This window comes from Polistes dominula, unplaced genomic scaffold (genome assembly GCF_049000335.1).
Source record: "Polistes dominula isolate Pdom_NZ unplaced genomic scaffold, Pdom_raw_medaka contig_24, whole genome shotgun sequence".
Taxonomy (NCBI): Eukaryota; Metazoa; Arthropoda; class Insecta; order Hymenoptera; family Vespidae; genus Polistes; species Polistes dominula.
This window is the reverse complement of record NW_028301150.1, coordinates 4,740,410-4,758,338: the sequence shown is the minus strand read 5'-3', so window position 1 is coordinate 4,758,338 and position 17,929 is coordinate 4,740,410. Positions and strand designations below refer to the sequence as shown.

The following is a 17,929-nucleotide window of genomic DNA, read 5'->3' as shown; positions in this document are numbered from 1 at the left end:
AGTATTTTTAAATGAAACAAGTTTCTCTGTATAATTAAATATGTATTGTTACATTTTCACATTCTTTTTTTCTTATATATAATATAAAAGTGGTGCTAAATAAATATAGCAAGATTAGATTTTTTAAATTAATATAAATTTTCAAAAATTCTTATGATATTTAGTTGTACCGTAAAATATTAAATATTCAATAAAAAGTACTTGTTAATTATTAAAAGTTTTACATACGTATATATTTTAATAGAAATATGATTAAAAATCTTAAAAATTATTAAATTAATTTTTGTTTAACTTGGATTTTAATCCAAGTTCTTAGTAACATTTGGAAATCTTAAATCAGTATCCTTTAAATTTTCTGTAATCCATTGATTAGCTTGACTTTCTAATTCTGGTGTAAAAACATCCTTCCAACCACCACTTATTCCTCGTCTGACAAAAGATTCTTTCTCTAATATTTTACATTCTTTTAATTCTGATAAATTAACCATTGGATTTTTACGGAAATTTTTGATATCCAAATATGTTGCAAGTCCATTTATTTCATCATCGCTATATTCTTTACCCAAGAATTTTGCAATTTTCTTAATAGCTTTAGGTAAATTCTAAACAAAAATAGTAAATATATATTAAGTATTATATTATTATTGTATAATAAAATTAAAAAAAGTAAATATTTTTATAAAATCATATTCATACTTCAAACATATCTTCATAAAACATAAACAAAACATTAGGATGATCTTTCAATGCCCAAGCTTCTTTTAAATGTTCCCAATATGGACTCCATGGAGCTATAAATTTATGAACATTTCTATTAGTTATATGATATCAATTAATTAATCATAAAAATAATATTTTTATATAAGCGATACCAACTCAGATTATTTTGAAAATAATTCCAAAATTGTTCGAATGTTCCTAGATACCCCTGTGTTTTTATGTCCTTATTCAAATTATACCACGACACACCTACATCTTTAGGATTTCTTGCCACATAAACTATCTAAAAATAAAAATAAAATTTAAATTATATACCATATATAATAGATATATTTGAAGATATTTGAATAGAATAGAGAAAAAAATTTTTTTCTTTTTTTTAAATAAAAATATTTACTTTGGCACCAGATTCCAAAACAGTAGGTAATAAGCTAAATGGAAAGTGTGTCTTAATAAATCTAGGTGAAGATATTTTTTCATAAAATTCATATCCAGGTTCTGCTAATAATCTACAGAATTCCTCTTTAGCTAAATCACCTTTATTAAATTCTATAAATTCATTTGTAACCTCAGGATGTTGAAACATACTGAATCTATAATATAAAATTTTAATATTAATTGATGCATATATAATAAGAAAGATAAATTTCAAAAAATCTTGTTCTATTTAATAAAAATAGATATTTATTCTTACTCTAAAAATGGAAATCTTTCAGAAAGATATTTAGTTTTAGCTGTATCATAATCCAAATTGTTGCTTAACAACCAAACCAGCTCTTGAGTTAACGTAGTTCCTAGAGTTGAGATATGAGAATTATCAGCAATGAGAAGAAGAGAGACAAAAAAATTAGGCGTTCTAAGACGAAATAATGATAAAAAGAAAAACCAAAGATCCTTATTATATTAAGTGGTTATATTATATTTCATTTAATTCGATCTGTATAGAATAATAAAAGTATATTTCCACATATATATATGAAATATACAGGGTATTTCAAAATATGCGGACGTAACTTCAAAAATGTTTTTAGTAAACTAAAATAAGATAAAAATTTATATAATCATTTGCTAGACATGATTTTATTACTGAATTATAGTTATTTTAATATTATATATAATATAGTATTTTTATAATATAATATAAAAAAATATAAAAAAATAAAAAATGAAGAACATAATTACTTTTATTCGTCAAAGTGAACGTTCGTGAATTTGAAATATTATCGATTATCGTAACATTATTAGAAAAATTTAAAAATAATCGCGTATATAAAGTGTTTCACGAATAGCAACAATGCTACAAGGACAAATGTGGTATCACTGTACATTCGGAAAACATGCAAAAAGTGTTGCGTGCAGAAAATTACAATGGACGGATAACCAGGAGAAAACCATATATTAATTTAATAAACAGGAAAAAGAAACCTCGATTTATTAAAACTTTCATTTCTAAAGAAAATGGTTGTTGGTGGAATGATATTATTTTTCCGATTAAAGCAAATTTGATATTTGTGGAATTGGTGGAAGAATAAGAGTATGGAAAAATACACAGAACGTAAATATTAAATCTATCTAAGTGTCTGAATATTTTTATGATCAGTTGTATATTTATCTCGTTAAATAGATAAAAGTCGGTATAAGTGATAGGAGAGGAATGTAAACGATTTATGTAATATTTCTTGTCAGATTCAAAATGCGTTAAAACGAATGTAAACAAACCAACTACCAGTTTGATAATTTTCCATTTAGAGCCATTTTGAATTTCATTTATCATTGGAATATCAAGAAAACATTTGAATTTTGAATAAATCGTAAATTTATTTAAAAACACACATACATATAGAAAAAATAAATAGTTATTTACCTGATCGTGGATATGTAATTACCCAAGTATCAGTAGATCTTGCTTTAAAATTATAAAATCCTTCCCCGTATTTTGTATATTTGTATGGAAAAAAATATTTCTTCGGGCCAACCAACACCCAACCGGTTCTCTCGCCTTTGAATAATTCTAACATTTCTTTTGTTTTTTCTGGATTTAAAAACTCATATTTGGGTGGCGTTAATTTATTCATTGTGTCAAAATTACTGTATAATATCTTTTTCAATAATTCAAAACCAAATATATTAATAATTCGTTTACTGTAACATATAACAAACAAAAATAGTTAACAATCATTTTGCAGCTGACGTATCGCATATCAATTATTACGTAGTTTCATGTGTACAATTAGAATCTGCTATTTCAATTTTGCTAGCACATCAGATTTTTAGATATTTTATTAAGCAGTAATGTAACTAAAATTTAATAAAAATCTAATATTGTTTCTGGTTTGAAACGTTTCTTAAAATATTGAAATTCACCGAAAGAATTCACAGAATGTCACAGAATTCCTCTCTTCCTAGTCCCATACAATTCGTTCTGAGCTATTATATGAAACTTTAAACACTTATATTCAAAAACTATATTTCTTAAAATTTCTGATCAGATAACAATCAAAGTTTATGAATAATTCATTTAAAACGTATACAGGAGATATATAAATGCTATGCCAATTGCGTAAGACTGTTTATAATTAAGTAAGCATTTTAAAGTGGAACTTCTTAGATATATGATGTAATTTTATAAAATATGAAAAAAAGAGAGAGAGATAGGATATGAAGATAGAGATATAGTAGAGTATAGAGATAGGGACATAGAGTATATAGAGTAGGGATATAGAGTATATAGAGTAGGGATATAGAGTATAGAGGTAGGGAAATAGAACATAAAGAATATTATAGAATCTACAGTCGATCGACAATTGAATGAAATTATGAAAAGTTCTAATGTTAGCATTGTTTGTAAGTATAAGATACGTCAATCAATAGTTACTGCGAGATGGGTTCATGTATAGAAAGATAAGTGGGGATATGGCATACCTTAAATAATTGTTAAAGAAATGAATAATTTCATTTCTAATTTTAAAATGCAAATAAAAATGCGTATTAAATTTCAAAATCTCATTTAAGTTATTAAATCGTGCATATTTTCCTACAATTTTGCCTGTAATTTTACATTATCGTGCACCATTTCCATAAAAAATAATATTTTTCAAATATTCTTCGCTCTTTGATATCCCCATAAGTCTAATTTAAAAAGATATGCTAAAAAGGATTGTTTGCTTTACAGCAAAACACTGATTACATAAGTGTTTGTCAATAGTGTTTTCTTAAAACTATACTGTTTATAAATAATGTGATCTTATAGAAAAAAAAATGATTTTTCCATTGAATTCTGTAACTAAAAATTAGGTAAATCTACATATTTATTAGTTTTAACTATAATTGTTCTAGTGCATTTAAAATCATTAACGTGCAACAGGATTTTATTAGATAATTGTGCCCATAATTATGAAAGTGGTCTAATTCAAAATTAATAAAAAATGAGTTTATCAGTTATTACGCACTACATTATTATAAACTAAATAAATTCAATGTAATTTTCACAATATTATCAAAAATGAATCGTTAAATAATGTTTGTTATTTCAATATTGTGTAGAATTTATATAGTGTTCAAGTACAAATCTTTAAATATCTCGAAACAAGAGATATATGACTTAGACCACTTTCATAATTATGGGCACAATTAACAATTTTTTTCACTGAATTCATCACTCTAAGATTAAGATAGATCATTATATTTCAAATAATTTACAGAAGAAAAGTTGAAATTAATTGAATAATGTAATTTATCGATATTCAACATTTTCAAAAATAAATGTTTGAACAAATTACACAAATATTATTAGTCTAATTTTGTATAGTAATACTTACTTTATATAATTATATTATTTAAAGAATTATATACTCTAATTCAGATATATATTGCTTGCTAAGACTGAAAATAAATGAAGAAATAATAGAAACAACACGTGTGTCCGCTCCTTACAAGTTTAAATGATAAACTAGTGAGTTATGGATTGTCATTGGACTTGGGAAACAAAGTTTGGGAAGGGATTTAGGCCAACGATAAAGCTTTCACCTCTAACGATTGTGTTACACGCTTTCTCCATCAAATTATAATATATTAATAAAAAAACATGATAGAACTGTAAAAAACTATTGGTATATTTTTAAACATAACAATTAGCGAGATGAAGATAGAGATGGAAAAAAAAGAAAGTAGTTGATATAATAGATAAAATATATATTTATTATATCGTCATCATTATCATCATCATCATCATCATTATCATCATTATCATCATTAATCATTTTGTTTTGTATATGTGTGTGTGTGTGTGTGTATTTACTATAATAATAAAAAATTATATAAATATATGTTATATTTGTGTAATTATAATTATGATATGAAGTACATTTGTCCAATCTATGAAAAATGATTGAACAAATATTGCATTTAATATTATTTTTACCATTAATTATTAGTTTTTCTCCGACAATTTCAGAATCAACAACTGTCATATATTTTTCATAATAGGTCTCAATTTCTTTTTTTTGCTCATCACTTATCAAATCGGATATTTTACTTAATTTTATGTTTCTCTTATATCGTTCAGTGGAATTCTTTTGAGGTTCTAGTTGTTTAGATGTTTCTTGAATAATATCCGTTTTGTAATTATATTTTATTACTTTTGTCGGTAATTGAACTTCATTAAATATTTCTGTTTGATATTGTGCCTTAAAAGATGTATTGTTTACAAAGTGAGAAGCAATAACTTCTTGATTTGATTCTGCTTCGTCTCCAAGTGAAGAATTTGTATTTAACATATTCTGATTCATTTCAGTTTTCATTATACGTGCTTTCTGTGTTATATCAGTGGAAATCGGAACAAGTTGGTTTAATTCTGAAAAACTTGCATTTTATATGATGCAACATAATCAGAATTACTTGTAATTAATGAGCATTTTATTTTGTTGGTTTTTTCTTCACACATACTTTTATTACTCGAATTATTTTCATTACTATCATGGACCCTATTGAATATTTTGTTTGTTTTATCTGAATGGATAGATTGATCATCGTTCATACATAATTCTTTGGATGAGTCTTTAGTATTAGACATAGATGGAATATTAACTGCTTTAATTTCATTGAAATCATTAGATTGTATTATTCTTCATTCATTTACGTTTCTAGATCTTTCAAGATCAGTGTATTTAACAAAGAATCTATCGTCACAAATTCTTCGTTCTTTTTTTGTAATCGGAGAAGAATGGGCTGCCTGATAAGCAAAACTTCTTGTTTTTCTTAATAATAATTTTCTTAATATATTTTGTTTATTAGTTTCTTTAATCGTTTTAGTTATTATTTCAGATTGATTACTTAATGAACTTTCGTTTATCTTGGTATTTATACAAGATTTTTGAGGAGTTTTGGTAAATAATTGTTCTTCCGAAAAAGTAATTTTGTTTAATTCTATAACGTTTTTGCACTTTCTTTTAGAGGAAGATTTATTCGTTTCATTTATATTTGAATTGTTTAGCCGTAATTAAACTGTTACTTGATCTATATCTTTTAGAAGAAGGAACAGTATTTTCTTTGTCGAATTTGCCGTCATTTTTCATGCAAATTACATTGATTTTATCGTTTACAATTTTAATTTGCTAAAAAATAAAATAAATATTTATAATCGATTTTTTTTTTTAAATACTAGTCGAAATAATAAGTCAATTAAATGTCTAACTTTAGATAACAAGTCTTGTTGAACATCATGACAACTTTTATAAAAATCACAAAAATATTCCATCTGTGCTATGCATTTTAGGCATACTTTATGCGGTAATCCATCATCTGAACGGTTGAATCTGAAACACATTTGAAAGAAACTTTACTTAATTTTAAGTTATTATATCTTTTATCCAAATTAAGATATGTTGCAAATTTTATCCCCTTTTTAATAAATAATTAATGCTCAATAATAACATCTATCAATTTTTTAATTTGATATAAAAAAAATTACAATTATAATTTATCGTTAACTGCGCCTATTATATTTAATCATCAAAGTTCATATTAGCGAAAAAATATTTTGTTCACAATTATTGAATGCGCATTGTTCATATGGTTAACTTTAACAGGAAGTATTCAAAGAAAAAAAAATTTCATACAATGTAATTCATTTGCTAAATTCAAAAATTTATTATTTCATATAAAATGTTATTTTCATTTGCAAATAATTACAAGAGGCATATGTAAAAAAAAAATGAACAAATATCTTATAAACCCCAAAATATTACATCTTTATTAAAAACAGCCATAGAATTGAGAAACATTTTTATTGTTCAAAAAGAAAAAAGAAAAAAATTAAGAAAAATATAGAAAAGTCACTATTTTCTACTTAGCATCGTTAAAAATATTTATATTTATATCAATAACATTTTTACATTGGACTAAAATACAAACATATTCTCTCCTCAAAAAATAGTTTAAGTTATATAAACATTTTTTAAAATAGAAATTATTTTGTATATATCACTGAAATAGTTTCGGAGAATTACTCTATATATATATATATATATATATCTTTCTTACAAGCGAAAAATGATACCATTTTATACAAAGATACATATATAGATACTTCTTCATTTGTCTTTAAGAAAAATCTATTATTTTTTTGTTTTTTTCTTATAATAACATATTAGTAAAAATATTAATCAAAATATAATTTTAAATTAGAGAGTAATATCTCATTAACTATCACTTTCTTACATTTGTATTATGATTATGTTTTTAAATCTACGACGATACATTTTAATAAGAAATTCTCGATTAAGGCACTTCAATTTCATATTGTTCTTTTCACATATAAGAAATTTATACATTATTTCATTTTTACATGTATAATTCTAGAGCAGCTCATCATAATATTTTGGTATAATAATTCGTATGTAATAAAATATATATCCAAAAATATAATATACACGGATTATATCTTTTTTTTTGTATGGAAACTTCAAAAATTGGAAGTTTTTTAAAATACTCTAATAATCTGTGTAAAAATATATAGAAAATTCTTGCACCCTCTTTTCCACTTTGGTCTGCTTTACTTTAATATTTAGAGTATTTTGTTTTTTTTTTTGGAAGCCCTCTATATACTATACATTCTTAAGATTCTGAACACATAGCGTAGTGTTGCAAAAAAAAAATTTAGTGCGCAATCGATATAATTTTTAAGAACAAATATCTATTGTATTTTTTGTTTGCCATTATAATAGTAATTGTGTTTGCTATTAAATAAATTAATTTTTTCATTTTTCATTGAAAAACTGTCGTTAATATATACAGTAATCCCTGTCACCACGATACATTATATGAAAATCTAAATTCGAGGATTTTTCGGTATAGTAAATTTCATAATCGCTTGAAGTTACTTTTTTTATCCCAATAATAGTTAAATACATATTTGAAAATGTATAATAAATCCTTATTTTTAAAAACTTTTCAAAGTTTCATTTAAGCACTATTTTTGAGGAACCAATTATCCACGTTAAATATAGGGGGACTACTGTATCATACTTTTATTACAAACAAATACTTAAAAAACAAATTTTAGTGATAATAAAAATTATTTTCTTAATAATTATAATATAAGAATTAAAATAAATTAAAAGTAAAGAAATTTATTATTATTACTATTTTTATTAATATTAATTTTTACTAATATTAATTTTTATTAATATTAATTTTTATTAATATTATAAATTTTTAATATTTTTCTTAATAATATTAAAAATATTATTTTAAATTTATATAAAAATATTGTTATATTTATTTAAATATTTAATATTATTAAAAATAATATTAAAAATTTATTAATATTATATTTTTAATTAATCTTTTATATATTTTTTGAAGTCCAGATTAAATCAGTCATTATGCTATTCATCTATAAAATGCAATCTACATGATATAAAATTAATGCATAATTGATTTATTTATGATTTACCAAATGTCTAAATAGATAGTTTGGAAATATAGAAAAATATTATAAAAAGAAAATTAGACCATATACTACACTTATCTTTTTCCTTTTTTTCAATTAATACTGTAAAGCTCGTTGAAAATTACATTAAATTTATTGCATATTAGAAAAAAAATTATAGAAACAAAAAAATCTCTTCTTCATTACATTAACGCGATGAATTTTATAAAATTGTAATATTTACGGATTATTTTTATTCTATAAATCATACTAAATTTGCCAAATTTGCCACTGTGTCAATTTTTTTCTGTTATTTAATTTAGAACTTAAATATCTAAAATCATTTTCATAGCAACTTCAATAAATTCATTCCTATTGTTTTTTTCTATGCACACAAGTATTATTGTATAAATTTATATATAATCAAATAAAAATGGGAATAATAATACTATATATGTCAAATGCATTTCTATAACATAATATACAAATAGTAATACGTAAAAGTAAAAAATAAAAGCTAAAATATGAAATAAAATTAATGTGACACATTTGTATCATTATTAAACAAAGCATACAAAATTGATGATCATAATATTTAGGCAAAAGTAATAGTAAAAAAAAAAAAAAGTAAATTTCTAATACCTTCAACGATGTATACAGTATCCCTAAAGTACTTCTAATATTCTCTCTTTCTCTCTCTCTCTCTCTCTCTCTCTCTCTCTCTCTCTCTCTCTCTCTCTCTCTCTCTCTCATGATGTATACATTACTCTAATATTATAAAATCTTACTTTTATTTTTGACTATGACCTAAATGAGCTTCATATTAATATATAGGTATTTTATATATACAAATACATATGTATGTATCAATCTCACATTTCATTATTCAAGTCTTCTAATTAACATTCTGTTTGGAAAATTCATTATGTATTTGTAGATGAATTTAAGTAATCAAATGATTATTATTACTTCTCATTCGATGCACTTAACGTTTCGTTAGTAGTGGAAATATTTTGTTTACTATCAGTCTTTTTTGATTCAAAATGTCTTTTTCTATGTACTTTCATATTGTCACGTCTATTAAACTTTCTTCCACATTCTGGACAAGCGTGAGTCTTTTCACCATGTACATGGCGATGAGCTGCAAGGTGACTAGCTTGTGCGAATGTGGCTCCGCATTTTTGGCAAACATGTTTTCTCAAACCTTCATGTTTTAATAAGTGCTCGTTTAGGAATGCTTTTGATGCGTATCTATTATTGCAAATATTACATATAAAAGGTTTAGGATTGGAGTGTTGCAGTACATGAGCTTTATATTTAGATGCCACCTTAAACGTTTTACTACAAATTTCACAAGTATATGTTGTTGCATGTCTCGTTTTTATATGTTCATTTAATACCGATAAACTTGAATAAAGATTATAACAAAATCTACATCGAAAATTCCGACGATTTTTTAAATGAACACTGGCAATATGACTAAGTAAACGCGTACGATAAGGAAACACCTTACCACAATATTCGCAAGCTAAATTTTGTGGCGGTAAATGTGACTTTCTATGAATCTGTAAGGACACTTTATGGTGATAACTTTGTTCACATTCTGTACAACTGTAAGGTCGTATTCCTTTATGAACATTATCATGTTCAGTTAAATAAAATTTGGATTTAAATCTTTTTGGACACTTTGGACATTGTATTGGCCTAGGATTAGTATGCGAACATCTAATATGCTTCATTACATCAGATTTACAAACAAATTTCGCATTACAAAGAATACAAGTATATTGCTTAATTCCCAGATGAGTTTTAACATGAACTGTGCATTTATCTTTCCGTTCATAAAACTTTTTACAAAGCTTACAAATATATCCATTTTGATTGTCAGCCACAATGTGTTCTACATTATCGTCTACGCGTATTTCTTCCCCATCAATCCTAAATAATTCTTCAGGATTTTGTGAATTTTCCAGTCTCTGTTCAAATTCTGTTAAGTCCTCTAACTTGATTGTATTACTTTTCGAATTACCACTAATAATAGAACTAATTATACTATTTGCTTCAGCACTGTTATGATTTTCAAGTAACTCTATGATAGAAGTATCTACTAAACACGAGCCTTGATCTGGAAACACTGTTGCTCGTACTGTAGCTACACTATCACACTTTTTTTACACAATTCTACAGTAAAACTAATGTCTTCTGCATCATTTTGACGATTTCTTGATTCTTTTACAGAAACTTCTATGTTTGATGAATTAGAGACAATAGTAAGCAGTTTGTTCAGTGCTGTTGTTGGAATTTGAATAGTATGAGAATCTTGTTGTTGTTTTCCACTCCGCTTTTCAACGTTCTCACTTGTATTATTGCGACAATTAACATTATTATCTGGAGAGATAGTGTTATTATGACTTCTTAAACGATTTGCAATTGGAGTATCAGATTCACTATCTGCACTATTTTGAGTAGTCGTTGTATCTGCACTTTGTCTACTTCTAAGCCAACGTGTACGAGAAACTTCAGGTTGTGAAATGGGCTGTGATTCTTCCGCTTTCTCTTGATTGTTATCTTCAGTATTTTGATATTTAGAGGTATCATTGCTATCCTTGAATGCATGTTGATGACTTCTTAGATTTCTTTGTGGCTTTGTATGATTTTTAATAACACGTTGATCTTCTTCTTTTATAGGCGAAGTCTTGTTAGGCGAAGAATTAAGATTTTTGTCAATATTATTATTATTATTTGTCGATGTACTTGGAGCAGCATCTTCGTTCTTTACTTCATCCTAGGAATAGATCGAATTAAACATAGATGGGTATCAAAAATTCGATCTAATGTAATTTTTATTTTAATATCAATTTACTCTTTCATGCCTTCCTTGATATAAGAACATATAAATAAAATATATAAATATATATTTGTAATATTATTATATTTTTTCTACTTAATTTGCATACAATATATATACATATCAAAAGTTAATTTAAAAGAAAGCAAGAAAGTTAATCTTATTTATAAAACCTGTACATTATTAAACTTGTAATATTTCGTTCAAATGTGAGGTAAATAAACAAGATTATATATTTTAGTTGCATCCTACGAGAGCGGTAGAGCAGTACGTAAAATAAAATGCTCACTTACAATCTCTGTTAAGGGTGGTAGATTGTACCGATCGCGTAACACTTGTTGGGTGCGTAGACATTCCTCTTGAAAGTCACAAACGAATTCGAGTTTGCCCAGACATTGAAGACAGATCGCCTTGGGCAGAGGATCCTTTTCATCTATCTGTGATTTAAACAAAATACCTAAGTACTAAAAACGTAATGTGCACTCTTGAGAAGGATCATGTTTTGACAAAGTTAAGAGTTTCACAATTAAAAAAATAAAATGTAAACACTCTGGAATTTTTAAAAATTGTGGAAAGGTAAAAAAATTGTATATATAAATATAAGCCTAAACCCTACCGCTCTACAGATACAACATTACAGAAAAAAAATTAATGTAGTACCCATTATATGTTTAAACGATCAAACCTTATCGTAATCATATTACGATAAAATATACTTATATCTATATATTATACATATTTATGTAGTATACGTGTACAGAGTGATAAAGGGAGGGGTTCAATATTTCAATGGCTTATACTACTCACAGAGATGAGTAAGAAATGTCTAATTGATTAGAAATACACTAGTTCAAGGAATATTTGAAAGTATACGTTAATCCATGATCCGTAAACATCAGAATTGCATTCAAATGGAAAAAACATCTGATTACTTTTAGTCTGAAATCATTCATTTCATACTTAATGACCTAATACTATTTTTGTGTCTATAAAATAATCTTTGTTCATATTAGTAATAATATTTGTTTATATATATAATAAAGTTATCTTAACAATCTTGAACTAAAATATTTTTAAGCTAATTCCTTTGCGTAAATTCAATATATTATCAAAATACTTGTTTACAATATTGAACTTTTATAAATAATAAAAATAAATTGATAGCAAAAGGATTGATTTTAGGACCCATGTAAATTAGATATTTTTCACTGTTCTAGGTGAATACTATAAGCCCTTGAAATATTAAATCCTTTTTTTATTACCTTTTATAATTTTATCCATTTTGTTTGACTTAATATTAAAATTTATTAATAATATAAAAGCTAATCTCTGTCATACATAATAAAAAAATAAATGTTATTTAATTCAAATGAGTAGAATTATTTTATTTGTTTATTTATTTATTAGCATAGAATTTGAATGCATAATGAATAAATTCAAATCCACCAAAATTATAGCTAATCAAAATTATTTCGCTTTGAAACATTATTTTAAATAACATTAATAAATAATATATATGAGAAGATATGTTCATAATAAATTTTAATAACTTAAATTTATTTTTTTGTGTGCAATACACGCATGCGTGCGCGCGCGCACATCGCACCACATACATCACACACACGTTTTGAAAAACCTCTCACGTTTTTCTACTTTACGGCCATTTTTCTAGTCCCCTTCCTCTAATCCTGAAGAAGCAATAAGGGCCCGGACCCCATAGCTCTGTATATATAGATCGTTACTCTTACCTTAAATATTACTTACCAAAATGTTGATTTTGGATTGTATTTTCGTGGCGAGTAACCTTTTCAAACCTTCTTCTCCAAACACATCGATAAAAATTTTTCCATGTTGACCACATAGTCTGCATACTTGAGCTTCTTCTTCCTCCAACTCCATTTTTATTTAATTTTAAAGGTTGGCTGAATACGTTTCTGATTATTTAACAAGTTAGAAAAAACAACGCCAATTTTTCGATATTATTTATTTACCGATTATGTGCCGATCATTCGGCCTTTCTTTCTCTTTACTTCTCGATTGTTAATTTAATTCAATTCCACAATAACATTTTCATCAGATCTATTTAAAAATAAAACATATAAAAATAAAAATAAATAAATAAATGAAAAATTTAATTCTTGTTGTTAATGTTACCATTTACCTTCTCTTAACTGTAGAGATGCGATCGCGCTTAGTAGAGTTTAGGTTCACCGCCCCCACTGATCAGTTTACTCCTTCTCTAAATACAAGTTCTTTTTCAATACGAAGCGATGAAACGTAATTTCTATGTATTCTATTAGTCAAACGACTAGTGAGTTTTTTCATACTGACCAATCACGAAACACAACAAGAAAAGATGGTATAGTATTAATTGTTTATATATTAACTGTTAAATTATTATTAATTATAATTATTATATAATTATCTATTATTATCTATTAAAATAATAAGATTCGAATAAAGTTATTTTTATTACTAAATATTTATACCATGTGAATTCGTTTGGATAAGTTTCTATTAACTCTGATGGTAGGAAGAAATAAATTCTGATCGGAATTGTTTTTTTTTATTTTGTACCTATATATATATATATATGTATATATATATATATCGCATTGACATACAAAATCTTGCAAGAAATAAAAATACAATATATCATTTGTTTTTTAAGAACTAAATAATAATAGGGACCGAGCCGCTAGACTGTCACGCCAACTGGTAACAGAAATGTGCAAAAAACGGGTAATCAAAGTAAAGCAACAACACGTTATTTTCAATTTAGTTAATGTTGTTTAAATAAATATTAAAAAATTAATCGAAATGTCTCGATCAGGAAAATCTTGTTGTATCAAAGGATGCACAGAAAAATCTCGTCATAAGTGGCAAGTCGATATGCCAGTGAAATTTTATTGTTTTCCCTCGAGTAAATGTGGTGCCTCATGGAAGGATGATAAACGTATAAAGTGGATAAATGCAGTAAAAAATTATGTGTAAGTAAGAAATTATAATTATCAACAGCAGTGGCATAGTAATTTAAATATTACAAAATCAAACCGAGTAGTATTTCATTTGAATAAAAAGTTCCATATAACAATTAAATTAAAATTTATATAATAGTATAAATTTAACCTTAAAATTTCGTTGTTTTTTTTTTTAGTAAAAATCCGAAAAAATGGGAGCCAAATCAACATACAAGAATTTGTAGTGCTCATTTTATAAATAATAGTAAATCAGACAACTCATATCACCCATCTTATGTTCCTTCGATTTTTCCTGGAAAAGAAAACACAAGAAATTCCATTCAACGTCTACAACGATTTGAACGGTCAAGAACACGTCAATTAAATAAGGAAATGAACGTCAAAGAATCAATATTAACTGACAGTATCAACAGCAATAATTCTATTGAAGATAATAAAAATAATTCAAGTGACATTGAAATGAAGCAAGACGCAGGAGAAATGATAACAGAAACTGAGGACAGCTGTGATAGGGACGTGAATGTTATGAATGTTTCTCCCCCAGCCTATCGAAGTATTACTTCTCAAACTGAGGAATTCATTCCTGATATTTCAACTGATAATTGTACTTATTTTTTTTGTAATATGAATAATCATGATGGTATTAATACTGCAGCAGTCCAAGTTAATATATCTGTAAAAAAAACTGCAGATAAAATGTGTGAAACTTCGATGCCGCCTATGAAAAAAAATGTTCAAGATTCCAGTTGCGATCCAATCAATTTCGAGTCTGTACAATCTCATTGCAAAGGGTTCCATGGATTTTCATCTATTACAAGTAATGAAACTATGAGTAGCTTAACAGGTGTTACATTATCTATCTTTCTATGGCTTTTGAATCAACTCCCAGAATGTAAACGTTCTGGCATTGACAAAAAAACAAAATTATTAATTACGTTAATGAAGCTGAAAACCGGTTTGACATTTACTGCGATTTCTGTCTTATTTAATATTCATCGGACTACTGTAAATAAAATATTCGTAAAGAATTTGCAACAGTTAAATATTCTATTGAAAAATTTTATATTCTGGCCATCTAAAGCCGCTGTTCAAGCAACTTTACCTGAATCATTTAAGCTACATTATCCAAACACTCGTGTTATCATTGACTGCACCGAAGTAAACACAGAAGTTCCACCAGCAGTTAAACATCGAGTTTTAATGTATTCAGATTATAAGCATCATCACACAATGAAATTTTTAGTAGGGTGTACTCCAAGTGGATTTATAAGTTTTCTGTCAAAGTGTTATGGTGGTCGTGCTGGTGATTGTTTTATCACAAATGATTGTGGTCTAATAGATTTAATTGAACCTGGTGATGTTGTGCTAGCAGATAAAGGTTTCCCGCAAATACAAACAACAGTGCAAGAGAAAAATGCGATTTTTATTATGCCTCCGTTTTGCAACAAAAATCAATTTACACCTGAGGAAGTTGATGAAACTTACAATATTGCTTCAGTGAGAATACACATTGAAAGAGTGAATCAACGAATAAAAGACTTTAATATTCTTTCCAAAGTACCAGTGTCACTTTTGCCTCATGTTGATGAAATTGTTTTTGTCATATGTGCTATCATAAATATTCAAAAGCCCCTGTTTAAACAAGAAAAATCAGAAATAGAATGATAAAAAAATATGATTAAATTGTAAAAATAACTAATTGTAAATTTAGAGGATAAAACGAAATCCATAATTGTAATTAAATATAATTTTTATTAAACTCTGATACATAAACTATGATCAATATCAAAATATTAAAACAAATTAATATATAACTATTTACTAGTATGTTTGTACTTCATTTACTTGTATTATACTTAATAAATAATCTTTGAACGTAATGCTTAAAATAAAATTTTTCTAGTTTAGGAACTACCGTACTTAAAAAAATTTCATCACGAGCAACACAGCCCCGAGATGAGTATACGAATAAATCACATAAAGCGATATTTGTAATATACATTTGCAGTTGTACCTGAGTGTAAATGGAATGAGTTGTACTCAGGTGTAATCCATTTTCATCTGATTTTAAATATTGCACATTACATTTTCCATTCTCAGCATCATATATAGGTATCTTCTTGCACGTATAAGGACACTTTATTTCTACTAATTTTTTTTGCCAAATAGCAGAACCATAAATCAAAATAGCATCCGGCGAGCAGCATAACCAGGGTTGATTAATGTTAACGACCACACCGACTTGAACAATTTCGAAATTTTGGTCCACAAGCATTTTGTATTCTTTTAAAGCTACACTTTCCATTTTCTTACCATACGCCATGGCTTGTGTCTCAGCTTTACTTGGTGTTAATAGGTTAGTGATTGCTTTTTCAATATCAAAACGATCCCCTTTTAACTTATGACCATTACTTGCTGTTATTCGGAAGATACGCTGTTTGTACCACTCGTCTATCTTAGACTGGAGAATAGTTTTAATGCAAATATTGATAATTTTTGTACTATCACAACTAACTTCTTTCAAATAAAATTCATAAACATCACTTGCTACTGAATTTTCTCGAGAATAAATCTTATTCACCAATTGCAGCTGAATCACTTCCTGGATAACGTTATTCACCTTTGTTTCTACATCACGCTTATCATTTACTTTTACTAAAGCAGCAAGTGATTCAGCTGCAATAATTTCCCTCTCATCTCTTTTATCTACGTTTATCATTGTACAAAGAGGACACCCGGACATATCCTCTGGAAAGACGAGTGATTCCAACTTTAGTGGTACCACTTTCGGATTCTTATCGGTGTAAGGAGGTGGAGTAAATAATTTACTTATTTTTACTTCTTTTTCATACTCCAAGAGCTGGCGACGAGATGGTTTTCCCCATTCTTGACCATGGTTTGTTTTTGAATCAGCAGAATCTGGTGAGTTTACGTAATAAGCGACAGCACAAATATGTTTACATTTGCCAGCTAATCCGGCTTTGCACGTACACACAGCATTACTTGTATTGCGCTGATCATCTAGCTAAAAACAAAAATTTTCTGATTAACATTATTTTTTATATTTTTTAATTATGTAATTAAGTGTAAAAAAAGTTAGATGTCAATACTTACTGTAATTTTAACATTATATGTTTTAGACACACTTGTCTGAGCAACAACATCAGCGGTTATGGTTACTAGACCATTTAATAATTTTTTCTCAATCACATCAAAAACATGCCCAGACTCATGTAATTTTTTACCTTTTGTATCGTTTTGACCTCGAATAAGAGTATTTTTTATTGGTTGAAAACCATATTTTATTATTTTTTCCATTATTAACAAAAAAATACATAATCTATTATCACACTTTTTACCCGTTTTTTGCTTTTATTAAACACCAGAGCGCGCCACTTCCGACAAGTGTGCTGCCTCTACAGTTAGGGCTCGGTCCCTATTATCTTATAA

The 17,929-nt window shown here is 26.5% G+C and overlaps 4 protein-coding genes across 8 annotated transcripts; 1 reads left to right on the top strand and 3 right to left on the bottom strand.

Moving 5' to 3' along the window:
- Positions 1-148: 148 nt before the first annotated feature.
- Positions 149-4,750, bottom strand: LOC107065514 (sulfotransferase 4A1). Of its 4 annotated transcripts, none has more exons than XM_089177909.1 (7): positions 4,539-4,750; positions 2,585-2,862; positions 1,415-1,514; positions 1,118-1,313; positions 877-1,003; positions 697-791; positions 149-602 (listed from the first exon to the last, which is right to left on the bottom strand). In XM_089177909.1, exons 2-7 carry the CDS (start codon positions 2,793-2,795, stop codon positions 300-302), a joined length of 1,032 nt encoding a protein of 343 aa, XP_089034035.1. In that variant the 5' UTR covers positions 2,796-2,862; positions 4,539-4,750; the 3' UTR covers positions 149-299. The 4 variants fall into 4 exon arrangements, with proteins under 4 accessions (XP_089034035.1, XP_089034036.1, XP_015174757.2 ...); XM_089177910.1 differs by lacking the exon at positions 4,539-4,750 and adding an exon at positions 2,949-4,503; XM_015319271.2 differs by lacking the exon at positions 4,539-4,750 and adding an exon at positions 3,085-4,503.
- Positions 4,751-4,896: 146 nt separating this feature from the next.
- LOC107065512 (uncharacterized) lies at positions 4,897-13,860 on the bottom strand. The gene is given in 7 exon segments (XM_089177601.1): positions 4,897-6,332; positions 6,413-6,533; positions 9,620-10,814; positions 10,817-11,435; positions 11,792-11,935; positions 13,263-13,577; positions 13,660-13,860. Coding segments are annotated over 6 exon segments (2,358 nt in total). The 5' UTR covers positions 13,398-13,577; positions 13,660-13,860; the 3' UTR covers positions 4,897-6,188.
- A 458-nt stretch (positions 13,861-14,318) lies between these two features.
- On the top strand, positions 14,319-16,023 carry LOC149030809 (uncharacterized). Its single transcript, XM_089177600.1, has 3 exons — positions 14,319-14,488; positions 14,656-15,949; positions 15,997-16,023. The coding sequence occupies exons 1-3, from the start codon at positions 14,319-14,321 to the stop codon at positions 16,021-16,023; spliced, it is 1,491 nt and encodes a 496-aa protein (XP_089033726.1).
- Positions 15,884-17,915, bottom strand: LOC149030808 (uncharacterized). Of its 2 annotated transcripts, XM_089177795.1 has the most exons (4): positions 17,594-17,915; positions 16,793-17,504; positions 16,494-16,720; positions 15,884-16,111 (listed from the first exon to the last, which is right to left on the bottom strand). In XM_089177795.1, the coding sequence occupies exons 1-4, from the start codon at positions 17,795-17,797 to the stop codon at positions 16,046-16,048; spliced, it is 1,209 nt and encodes a 402-aa protein (XP_089033921.1). In that variant the 5' UTR covers positions 17,798-17,915; the 3' UTR covers positions 15,884-16,045. The 2 variants fall into 2 exon arrangements, with proteins under 2 accessions (XP_089033921.1, XP_089033920.1); XM_089177794.1 differs by having other exon boundaries at positions 16,494-17,504.
- Between the last annotated feature and the right edge of the window lie 14 nt (positions 17,916-17,929).